The sequence below is a fragment of the Alligator sinensis genome, unplaced genomic scaffold (genome assembly GCF_000455745.1).
Source record: "Alligator sinensis unplaced genomic scaffold, ASM45574v1 scaffold82_1, whole genome shotgun sequence".
NCBI classification, from domain to species: domain Eukaryota; kingdom Metazoa; phylum Chordata; order Crocodylia; family Alligatoridae; genus Alligator; species Alligator sinensis.
The window spans coordinates 1,240,418-1,253,396 of NW_005841860.1; the positions used below are offsets into that span (position 1 = coordinate 1,240,418).

The following is a 12,979-nucleotide window of genomic DNA, read 5'->3' on the forward strand; positions in this document are numbered from 1 at the left end:
AGCTGCTTACTCCCGCGGGGCCGGGAGGAGCAGCCCCACGCGGGAGGCCAAGCAGCGGCCGCTGGCACTGCCGGCCCTCACCTGCCTCCTCACCCGCCTGCTTCAAGCCAGCCCCGCTGCTCTGCCCTGCCCCACAGCAAGGCGGCGCCTGCTCCCCCAGCCAGTCTCCCCCTGGGTGCTGCGACTCTCCGGGCCCGGCCTCCCGCACACGAGGCCCCAAGGGGGCTGCTTCTCATGTGCTGCTGGGGATGGGAGGAGCCCGGCCAGGTCTGCCCCCGCCAGCAGAAGTGGCGGCGGAGCCATGTGCTCCTTGGGACTGGACGAGCCTGCACCGGTCAGTCCCAAGTGGCATACGGCTCTGCCGTCGCTTCTGTTGGCCAGTGACTCTCCGGGCCCGGCCTCCCGCACACGAGGCCCCAAGGGGGCTGCTTCTCATGTGCTGCTGGGGATGGGAGGAGCCCGGCCAGGTCTGCCCCCGCCAGCAGAAGTGGCGGCGGAGCCATGTGCTCCTTGGGACTGGACGAGCCTGCACCGGTCAGTCCCAAGTGGCATACGGCTCTGCCGTCGCTTCTGTTGGCCAGTGCAGACCTGGCCAGCCTCCACCCATCCCCAGCAGCACATGGGAAGCCAGCTTCAGCTGCATGCTGCTTTTCCTGGTCGGTGCCAACCTGGTTCTGCCCCAGCGGGTCCTGCAGCACCATGTCAACCCGGGCATGGCACCGGCAGGTCGGGTGGGCCCCAGGTTAACCCCAGCCTGGCCCCACAGTTTCTCCAGCACCAGGTCAACCAGGTTTTAGTCAAGTGGCTCCTGCAGCACCATGTCAACCCGGGCATGCATGCCATGTCAACCAGCACCATGTCAACCCCTGCAACTTCATTGATGTCAAAGGTCACATGACATCACTTCCTGATATGATACCACTTCCTGTGATGTCTTTGAATATGGCTCGCCGGCCCACTGGGTGATAAAAAGTTTGTGATCTGGCCCCACATTCAAAAAGGTTGGACACCCCTGGCCTAGAGCAACCCTGTGCAGTGACCATTTGTATTGCAGGCTAGGAGAGTCTCCCAGAGTCTGAGTCAGAATCTGAAGACCTGCATTCTTGCTCTCAAAATGTCCCTTGGTGGGCACTGTTAGTCTTTTAAAGCAATAACAAAGAAATATATATATTTTTAAATAATTAACAAGATGTTTGTGTTCAAATCCGTAGGTTAAAAAAGAAAGGTGAAATTTAACAAAAGGCAGCCTCAATACAGACAGGTGTCTTGGCATTTCTTTAATGGAAAGGGCAGTCCAAGACTGGACATTTTTTGGAAGTAGCGTAAGGCCTTCCTATACTGGACAGGCATTTAGTAAATGGACCTTGGCTGGGGTATTGTTTGGGACATTTCTGTTTTGTGTTGAGGCCTTAGTTGCATTTTAAGTTATCTTGTTCTATTGTTCCCTCTCCTGTTTTATAAATTATTCTGTTCTCTTATTGTAAACTGTCCTGAACTTTTGTTGGGAAGGTTGGCACATAACCTCTGTTTGTTTATTTATTCAATTTATTTCAAAGCAGAAGTCAAAGCTTGTAATTGGTTTCTTTATTTGTGTAATGCTCTTTCCTCTGGAACTGTTGGCTACAAATGTCCAACTCGGGATCCTTAAAATTCTGGTTTATTAGGCGGATTGAAACACTGTAATGAAGTTAAATCATAAACCTTGGGGCTGGTGTCCCCCCACACACACACACACATGCACACACATGCAAGCTACAAGAGTCAGGTATACCTATCCTACAAGCGCTGGAGTCTGCCATCGATGGCCAGTCGAGGCTTCTTTCAGAGTGGTGTTATCCTCCAGAAGGGGGTCGCCGGCTGGTCCTTCTGGCTGGACAGGTCTGGTTGAGTTGGAGATCAACAGGGCGCCACTGAGGGTCACTTTTCACTGCTTTTTATCTGTCCTTAGCAGACTTTGGTGACTCCCCAGTTTTCAGGTTTGCCCTATCCAGGGGTCATTGACCCTCGTGGGACTTCCCCCCCCTCGGTGGCTACTGGATGGCATCTGTCAGCCCCAGGGGTCGTCCGCAGGTTTGGGAGTCCGTTGATGAATTTTGAATAGGGCTCTGGGAGCGGTCGATTTGGAGATATTCAGCCCAAAAGTTGGTCCCTGGTGTTGATTAACTCAGGCCAGGGCTTCTAGCCCTTGATCAGTGACATTTAGAGATTTCCCGGTTGTTACATTGTCTTCTATTGAGTTCTTCCGTTGGTTGATCTGCAGTTTCCTTAGGTGTTAATTGCTGTCTGCTGCTACAGTGTTACACATTCAATCACTGATTCACTCGCTCTTTCAGGGGCCAGCCTGATGCAGGGAAGTGGCAGGTTGACTCCTGCCCTTGTTAACATTGTTACTAAACACATTTATAGTTGAAAGGTGAGGAGTATAAAATATAAGCTACAAATGCCATGGCACACAAATAGATAAAAATACCAAAATACACGGGGAGATACAAAATGCACACATACACATTTTAAAACATAATTCCTTATCTTAAAGTGAAAGAAAGAGGAAGGAAGAAAAGGTAGAAGAGGAAAAACATATTTAAAGAGGGGAGAGCAAATGCAGGCAAGAGGAAATGGGGCTTTCTGCTACAGAACTGCAGGCCACAGCTTTGTGAGCACATTCTTTTTTTCTTCTCTCATGCTAGAAGTTACTTAATGGAATTTTATCCATAGGTGTGATCACCACAATCACCAAACTTGCCAAGACCTGCACTCTGCGCCTTACATCAAACAAAGTTTATTTCATCCTCATAGACAAAATGGCGAATGGAGGGGTCAGCATGTGGTGCAAGTTAAGTCAGGTAAGTGCCAGAGAGCTAGGCTGACATCCTGCAATATATAAACACTTAATTATCTTTCAATCACTGATGAAGATTTACAGTTAACAGTATAGGTAGTGTTTCCTGATGTCTGTAGTACGGTATCTGAGCTACAAATGCTTCAGTAGTGTGTAGGCCATTGTGGGGTTAATTTTATTATTTATAGATGACATGTCTTCTCATGTAGGAATTGTTTTTCTAGTGTGATCTTAACATCCATTTTTTTCTCAGATTTTTGAGTAGCGGTGAATGTAAAAGTGATTTAGCCTCTCTGTTTGTGAATGGTAGAAGCAGGGTGAGCCCTGATTTTGCAAATGGGTCCATATGTGGGGATTCTTATTTGTGCACAGAGTCTGTTATAGAACGTGCATATGGAACAGAGAGAAACTAGCCTTTTGACATGTGGTCCAGAATGTAAAGATCAGTACTGTAATTCTGCAAACTGTAACTTGCTCAGTTTGAAACTTAAGCAGCTTTTTTTCCTCTTCCCTTCTTACCTCTTGCTTTTTCAAGGAAAACTTCTTTGATGAGTTCCAGATGGCAGGAGTAGCCGCAGAACACAATGAAATATATTTAGAGCTGACACCGGAAAACCTATCAAAAGCTTTAAAAACAGCCCAGAATGCCAAGACAGTGAAAATCAAGTTGACTAACAAGCACTGCCCCTGCCTTACAGTAGCTGTGGAACTGGTAACACCAGAAAGGCTTTTTTAAATGACCCTTGTGACAATGCATGATTTGGACTTAAAGGTGTACAATTCCAAGATCTAATAGTAAATGTTCCATTCATGGACATTCTTTTCTGTGAATTGTTCCAAGTAGTCTGAAAACATTGGTAGGACCTTGCTGCTTTTGTGCTTGGAAAGTACCTAGCACATTGCGCAGGGTACTGGGAGGGGATGGCAAGAAAGATGGGTAGAATATTACAGAACTGAGGATGCTTTTTCCAGTTGTCCTGTTAACTGTTCACAATAATCATTATTCATCCTCTGGGCCCTATCCTACCTGATTTGCACCTGTAGATTCCCAATGAAGTCAATTTGGTCGCATAAGGGAATAGGACAGAACTGATCTTTTTAATTGTGTTCACGTGCTTTTTTTCTCTTTCCTCTGTTCCCTTTAGACATGTCTGTACTAGATCTGAGCCTGGCACTATGCTGTACTAGCATGTTTTTATTAGAAGTTCTGAGGATGTTTTACAGATATTGATGAATTAAGCTTTGCTAAAGCCCCATTAAATAACTATTTCCTTTTAACCTATAGAAACTACAGTATTTTGCTTAGGCCACATCAAGCAGCTGGTGGAGCAAAGCTTAGATATTTTCTTCCTAACTCCAAAGCCAATGCTTTAACCAAACAAACTCATTATCTTATATCTAGCCCTCCTTATCAAGCAGTAGTCACATCGTGACGCATGACATTCCTGTTGGGGTTATTCCAAGGCTGTAGTCCAGTGTACCTGACTTTGATGTAAGCAACTATTTTTTGAGTCACTCTTAAATGCACAAATTTTGGGTGCAACACTGTAAGTTGAGTATATGTAAGGTGTACCAGCAAAGCAAGATAATAGGAACAGTCCAAATTTTCCATGTATTTTATTTGAATGGAACTATTTGTTTGAATATAAATGTACAGAAAAGGAAAGGTTTCTCTGTTAAAAAGGTTATATTTTTATGTTTGCCTGTCTCTTCACCATGTCTACTGGAGTAGTTGTGTCAATAAAAATATAGGGACAAAAGAAGACTAATAGAAAGTGCTTGTTTTAAACTCATACCTTGGAAGTACCTTGGATTAATTTTGTTCTGTTGCTGCAGATCTACTTTAAGGAAATTCCAATGGTTCCAAAGTTAATTTGGGTTTAGATTAACATAACTAAGAACAGATATTGTTTTCTTTTCCCTTTGATTCGGGTGTAGATATTTCCTATGCATTGCCACTGAGTCCAACAGAGCACCAGAATCAGGAGAGGACTGGGAAACATGACATCAAAGAACAGGCTGAAAGAAATAGGACTATTTAGGTTGGAGAAGAGAAGATTTGGTGTGGGGGAGGGAGATGTGATAAGTCTTAAAAAACAGAAAGGGTGGTTATATGCAGAATGGAGATAAACTATTCTCTATGGCTGCAAAGGACAAGACAAGGAGCAATGTTTTTATATTGTAACAAGGGAAATTTAGGTTAGACTAGGAAGAACTTTCTTGCTCAAGGTGGTTAAGCTTTGGAACAGACTACCCAAAGAGGTAGTTGATTCTCTATCCTTGGGCATTTATAAAAACAGGTTAAACAGACTTGACTGTGATAGTTTAGTCAGGGGCAATCGTGCCTTGTACAAAAGTTTAGACTAGATGATCTCATGAGGTCCCTTCCAAACCTACTGTTCTATGATTATGTAGCAAAGAATGTCCCTGCCTGAGTTCACATGACAGGTCATTATTTACTGAAAGGAACTCTAGCTCTTTATTTGGAGAAACTGGGCTTGCTGTTTTGTTGTTGACCACAAAATAAGTTGAGAGCATAAGAAATTTACAGTACACAGTAATGTGTTGCCCTGAAAAATCAGGGATAGTCAACTGCTAGCAGTAGCCTGCTGTTCTGTATGATGGTATGTATGATCTGAAAAGTTAAATCATCCTCCGTATTACTCATCCCCTTTGGAATATCATAGCACAACACTGTATTCTTTATTTATAATTCACTTGATCCTCCTCCTTTTTTATAGGCAAGTATTTACCTACCAGTGCTGAAGACCATGAAGAGTGTTGTAGAGAGAATGAAAAGCCTCGGCACTTCCATTATGAGTACAAGCTGACCTCCTGAAACGTTGCAAAATAGCACAGCTGCGTCCTTTACGTAGAATACGTCCCTGTTATTTTGGGTGCTGATCCTTAAATTGATTTCTGTCTTTCATGTGAGATGTAAAATTGAGGTCTTGAATGAAATTGGTTGGAAATTTCCCAGAGGATTGGTATTCCATCCATAAACAACAATTCATTTAATCCAAATGTTTCATTTCATCTCAGGTTTGACCATTTCTGCAAACCCAAGGCAGATTTCTGAGGTGACCTGCCTGGATTCCTGGAAGATCTAACCCAGGACCAGGGAGTAGGGTCCCTAGCTGCAGGACATTTGTTGGCAGATCTGCTCTGGAGTTGCTGCTGTGCTACTCAGTGAAATTGACAGCAAGCCACTGTTTCTATTAGCAGAGAAACTGATTTGGTCAGATTCAGACAGAAAACATATTTCAAAAGAACAAAATATACCAAAAACCTACATATCTTTTTTGTTATCAATCTATAGTCTTACCTGGGCTATAACAGCAGGAGGATTAATGCTAGTCTGATATAGAACAAATGTTGCAAATACTGTAAATTTGCTTAAATTTATTCCTGTTTGTAGTTCAAGTGGGTTCAGCGTGACTATTCAGAGGCGCAAAACTAAACATGAATGTATCTGTCCAGAATTTAGTGCGTAGTATTGACCATACTATCTGCTTAAATTCTCTTTGTAGCATTTCAACTGGAAATTTGCATTTCTTGCCTCACATGGTTGCACAGTGTTGCTGAGCATCATTTTAAAGATGCTGGGTTCCATAGCAGGATTGGCAGTCTTGCCACATACTTGTATATCCCTAACTTCTCACTCAGGAATGTTAAGTGGCTAAAGTATTACTTTTCAAAATGCTTTGACATCATCTGAGGCAAGGTGCTCTAGAATTGCGAGGTATTAGCAGGAGAGTACATTCAAAACTTTGTTCCATGGTAACCAAAGAGTGACTTACAATGCATATGCCTCATGTCAGTCATTCTGACGTTTTTGAGCTATGACAGTCATCGCTACGGAATGCTCTCTCTGATATTTCTGTGACTTTCAAAAGGATAGAGCTATCTGATGTTTCCATCCTTAAAACTAGAGGTCAGTGTTGTCTTTGCTTTGTTAGGAAAATTGCTATGATTCAATGTTGTGAACAGGATCCATGTGGTAGAAAGGATTTTTGGAAGCTTTTAAGTAATAATTTGTTTTCACTTGGCACCCTTTATTCCAAAGGATCTTGTGTTTTGTTGAAAACTCTGGGCCAGGTGCACTACTTTATAGCCAATGACAAAACTTCCATAGACTTAAGTGGTAAAGGATCGGCAGTATAGAGATTTTTTACTCATACCTGACTTAAGCCCCCATTCAGTTTTGAAGTTGTTTAGCACCTAAATGCTACATAATAATTGTTAGCTCTAAAAATACTGAAGAGAAATCTAATTTCTTTGCCTCTATGAAAAGAAATTCCAGATGTTTCTCCTTTGTTCTCCTCTTATATTCCTCAAATCTTAGTCAAGGGAAACTGGAGTCAGAAGCGGACTGGCCAAGTTCGCTGATGACACCAAACTTTGGGGAAAAGCATCCACACCAGAAGACAGGCGGGTGATCCAGGCTGACCTGGACAGGCTCAGCAAGTGGGCGGACAAGAATCTGATGGTGTTCAACGCCGATAAATGCAAGGTTCTCCACCTTGGGAAGAAAAACCCGCAGCATCCTTATAGGCTCGGCAGTGCTATGTTGGCTAGCACTATGCAAGAAAGAGACTTGGGGGTCATCATTGACCACAAGATGAACATGAGCCTGCAGTGCGATGCTGCGGCTAGTAAAGCGACCAAAACGCTGGCTTGCATCCATAGATGCTTCTCAAGCAAATCCCGGGACGTCATTCTCCCTTTGTACTCAGCCTTAGTGAGGCCGCAGCTGAAGTACTGCATCCAGTTTTGGGCTCCACAATTCAAAAAGGATGTGGAGAAGCTTGAGAGAGTCCAGAGAAGAGCCACGCACATGATCAGAGGTCAGGGAAGCAGACCCTACGATGACAGGCTGAGAGCCCTGGGGCTCTTTAGCCTGAAAAAGCGCAGGCTCAGGGGTGATCTGATGGCCACCTACAAGTTTATCAGGGCTGACCGCCAGTATCTGGGGGAACGTTTGTTCACCAGAGCACCCCAAGGGATGACGAGGTCGAATGGTCACAAACTACTACAAGACCGTTTCAGGCTGGACATAAGGAAGAATTTCTTTACTGTCCGAGCCCCCAAGGTCTGGAACAGCCTGCCACCGGAGGTGGTTCAAGCGCCTTCATTGAACACCTTCAAGATGAAACTGGATGCTTATCTTGCTGGGATCCTATGACCCCAGCTGACTTCCTGCCCTTTGGGCGGGGGGCTGGACTCGATGATCTTCCGAGGTCCCTTCCAGCCCTAATGTCTATGAAATCTATGAAAAAGTCATTGGGGAAATGCATTATTAGGAAAAGAAGGCATGATGAGTCTGAAAACTGCCTTTCAAGAGTTAAGCATGTGTGAATCTGAGCTTCATCAAAAGTCTCCAAGACTTATGGATCCAAGTTACTTTTCAAAATGTAATTTTAGGGTACCTGTACATAAGCATGGAGACTGCTCCAACGTGCTATAATTACAGCATGTCGAAGAAGACTCGATTAATTGTAATTACCACACTCCATTAGCCTCCCATGTCTTGTATATCAGTGCTGCCACTGCCGTTTTTAAGCGCAGGAACACTGATACACGAGATGTGGCAGTGCTTGAATTAGACCAACTCTCGGAGCCTCTCTAATTAAAATGCCCCCTCCGCCTCTCCATCCCTGGAGCATGTGTAAAAGTGCCCTTAGTTCCTAAATCGCATGAGCACTTTTGAGAATGTTATCTGTTCTCGTCATAAAATAAGCTGCTGCCAACTGTATAAGCTGTCCTTTGTTTTATTTTCAGATTAATGGCACGGTTGGGAAAAATGAAACTTGCTTATATTGCAGCTGATTGAAGCAAATCTAAGTAGAGAAATGAACTTAAAAATAGAAACTGATTTAGTGTCTGTTACAACTCATTTTAAAGATCTAGGAAATCCTTTGTGGGGTAAGTCTTCTCATTTTGCCTCATGAAATGTTCATTTTATCTTGTTGTTTAGGTTTTGGGATTGAGAATTTATATGGAGAATAGCTTGTTAATACCTGGAGAAAGTAACTTTTCATATATGCAGTCACACATTAGAATGATTCAGACAAAAGATGTTGTTTCTCATTCCTTTCACATGTTTGAATTATAGTAGAGTAATGAATCATTGAAAAGAAAGTAAGTGATCTGATGGGAAACTTTTTTTCCAAAGAGAATACTTATGAATTTTGTAGGAGAAATGGGATTTTTTTTCCAGCCATCCTGGAGAGAACCTATTTAAATATAAACAAATATTTGCCAGCTAGCATTGAGACTCTTAGTCTGTTTTCTGTATGTGGTCCTTCTGTTTTGTACCATTTCAGTATCAGAGGGCGACTCTCAAAATTCTACTCAGGACCAAGATCCAGAAATCATGGCTGAAACACGTGTAGACATCAGGAAGCTCCAGCAGCTACTTGCTGGACAGCAAGTAAATCCCACAAAAGCTTTGTGCAGTACATTCACTAGCTTTGTCCTTAGCAGAAACCATTCCTTATCATGCTTACAAGGTGTAGGACAAAATACTGTAACATGCTCAGACTGCCATGTAATCATATTTGTAAGGCTTTGAAGGATAATTTAATAAATGCTCTTTTTGCACAAATTTAACTTTTTAATTTTCAAAGGTGACTGATGATTTTGGTGATCACCTTAACACCAGAAAAGGAATCTGATTATCAAAAAGTGTTGAGATTTGTTTCTGGGAAGCAGGCAAGCCTTTTCACAGCATCCAGTTAAGTACCCAACTTTTGAACCCTGAGGCTATGTTAGATGGGATAGGTCTTTTTTGTTAAGCAGACAGCATACAATTAGATAGTCCAAGGCAAAATTATCATCTCTAGAAAATGAGAGTGGTTTTAAACTAAACTTCCCTGTCAGGAATATTTTAGTATTCAGGACTGTTTTTCAGATCCACTGATCAACTGATTTTCAGTCACCATTAAGTATATTGACAAAATGGGTATACATTCAGTATCCAAAAAACAAAACAAAAAAACACACACCTTTTGTTTCATAGTGTGAAAACTCAAGTGCTGCTCCAAGTAGAGGTTCTGCATCATGAGCTGGTCTGATTATACCTCCTACTGGGTGCATTAACAAGTGAAAAGCTTCTGGTGATTCATCTAATCAGGCCTTTTTTTCCAGATATTGTAAGCAAAAGGATTGTCCATTTCATTTTGCTTCATGAGAACATTTCTCTTCAGTATTTCATTCCAGCACTTGTGTGAAAACTCAGTCTCAGGACTTTTCCAGAGCTAAGGCCTTGCCTACAGACCCTGAAACAAACATAAAGCATGGGGATCCAGTCAAGTGCTATGCTTTGCAAGTAGGCAGTTATTGCTGCCTTGTCACCCAGCCCAGGAGCTCGTGCCTAACCAAGTCTTTCATCTCCTGGGAAAGCAGGAATAAGCTTTCTCAACTGTAGATGCTGATAAAGTGGTGAGTTCGGTGAAGGAGGCGATTGGTGTGGCTGTGCTTATTGCCTTTATCTGGGTGCGGATCTTCTTCCAGATGTGGATGGTCAGAGAACACTGTAGACCATAGTGGTGGCCCTATGCAGTTATCCCACTCCATCCCTTGTGTCCTTTATATATTGGTTCACTGCTCTGGTCTAAAAGTGGGGGAGACTTGGATATTCCTACAGTATGTAAGGGATGATTTACAGAGCCAGTCTCCTGTACCATTTGGTGTAACAACGTGCTCAGGTGTCTGGACTATTTTCTTGCACTCTGATGAAAGAGTTGGGGGTTATATTGTCCAAATTAATAGTTGCTATTTTGTGAGGTTTGTAGTAAAGAGCTCTGCACACTCAAGTGATGTGTGTTTGCTTTTGATGAAGAAGTATCACACAAGGATTCATGGTCCAGGTGAGCATGTATGTTTGGTAAGTTGCTGTATTCAGCATCATTGTGTATTGACAGTCTTTGTCCAAGTGCTGTACTTTCTAGTGACCCTGGTCTGCATTTCTGAGGTTCAGGTGCAAACTGTAGCCACTATCAGAATCTTGGAACCATCTGCCACTGATGCCACTCTGGCTAGAAGGGTCTTCTCTGGTGCAGTTCTCATTCCAGACAGTCTTGGCAGTGATATAGCGAGTCCTCTACTTTGGTGTTCTTTAAATCAGCTATTTAAAACCTGATCTGAAGGAAATCAAGGAATAAAAAAAACAGGATAACAAGAAGTCTTCCAAGCACTCTGACCTAGTGGTTGGTGACTTATGAAGGGGCTCAGCCTGTCTCCTCCAGTGTGCAGATTACATAGAAGTACTTCCCTTCCCTCCTTCTCTTCTCTCTCCCTGTTCTCTCTCAGAGGTCTGTCTTAACTGTTTTCTTGGGCACATGCACAGAATCACAAGTGTACACACATTGACTTTAAAAAAACAAACCAAAAGGGAGTCCTGAATAACCTATCAAATAGACAGATGAAGTAAAAGTGACAAGCAACTGAAACATTCTCTTCTCCTCCTTGCAGAGTAGCTCCCTGAAAGTATGATGGCAGATTCCTCCTTGGTTTGTTTGATCTCCTCTAAACCTGACAGTTAATCCCAAACATAACTTTTCCACCTCAGTTTTCACAGGCAAGGTCAGCTATGGCACCTGGCAGCACAGTTTGGGGAGGATGTGAGCAGTCAATAGTGGCAAAAGAACAAGTTAGGCACTGTTTAGAAAAGCTGGACATGCACATGTCCATGGGGCTGAGAAGGATGCACCCGAGGGTGCTGAGGGAGTTTGCCCATGTGATTGCAGAGTTGCTGGCCAGAAAGGGAAGAACGGGATCCAGAGAACTACAGACTGGTCAGCCTCACCTCAGTCCCTGGAAAAATCATGGAGCCTCAAGGAATCCATTTCTAACCACTTGGAGGACAAAGCGATAAAGAATGGCCAGCATGGCAATCATGCTTGACCAATCTGATTGCCTTCTATGACAAGATGACTGGCTCTGGATGTGGGGAGACTAGTGTATGTGATATACTTTGACTTTAGCAAGGCTTTCAATACGGTCTCCCACAACATTCTCTCAGGCAAGCTAAGGAAGTACAGGTTGGATGAATGGAATGGAAGGTAGGTAGAAAACTGGCTAGATCATCAAGCTCAACGGGTGGTAGTCAGTGGCCTGATGTCTGCTTGGCAGCAAGCATCAAGTGGAGTTCCCCAGGGGTTGGTCCATTTTGTACAATATTTTCATCAATGACCTGGAAACTAGGATGAAGTATACCCTCAGCAAGTTTGCAGATGACATCAAGCTGAGGGGTGTAGTAGACACGCTGGAAGGTAGGGCTAGGTTTCAGAGAAACCTTGACAAATTGGAGGATTGGGCTAAAAGAAATTTCACTCAGTTCAATAAGGAGAAGTGCAAAGTCCTTCACTTAGGATGGAACAATCCCATGCACCAGTACAGGCTGGGGACTGATTGGCTAAGCAGTAGCTCTGCAGCAAAGGACCTGGGGGTTACAGTGGACAGTAAGCTGAATATGAGAGAGCAGTGTGCCCTTGTTGCAAAGAAGGCTAATGGCATACTGGGCTGCATTGGTAGGAATGTTGTCAGCAGATCAAGGGAAGTGATTGTTCCCCTCTATTCATCACTGGTGAGGTTATATCTAGAGTACTGTGTCCAATTCCCCCTCCCCCACCACTACAGAAAGGATGTGGACAAATTGGAGAGAGTCCAGTAGAGGGCAATGAAAACAGCGGATTGGGGCACTTGACTTCTGAGGAGCAGCTGAGGGAACTGGGCTTACTTAGTCAGGAGAAGAGAAGACAGTGGGGAATTTAATAGCAGACTTCAACTACCTGAAGGGTGGCTCCAAAGAGGATGAAGCTACGCTGTTCTCAATGGTGGCATGTACCAGAACAAGGACCAACAGTCTCAAGTTGCAGCAATGGAAGTTTAGGTTAGATATTAGTACCCTCCTAGTGATAAAGTTTTTCCTAAAACACTGGAACAGGTTGCCCAGAGAGGTTATGGACCTCCAAAGTTATCTTTGGAGATTTCTAAGACTGAGCTAGACAAACCCTTGACTGGGATGATCTAGCTGGGGATGGTCCTGCTTTGAGCAGGGTGTTGGACTAGATGACCTCCTGAGGTCCCTTCCAATCCCTTCCAATCCTAACTTTCTGTGATATCACTTAAGGCCTG

General features: G+C 43.5%; 1 protein-coding gene across 1 annotated transcript; it reads left to right on the top strand.

The window, feature by feature from the left end:
- The first annotated feature begins 1,189 nt into the window (after positions 1–1,189).
- Positions 1,190–10,071, top strand: HUS1 (HUS1 checkpoint clamp component). Its single transcript, XM_025215643.1, is given in 8 exon segments — positions 1,190–1,207; positions 2,688–2,843; positions 3,375–3,551; positions 4,242–4,331; positions 5,581–5,655; positions 8,665–8,764; positions 9,166–9,297; positions 9,989–10,071. Coding segments are annotated over 8 exon segments (831 nt in total).
- Positions 10,072–12,979: the final 2,908 nt, after the last annotated feature.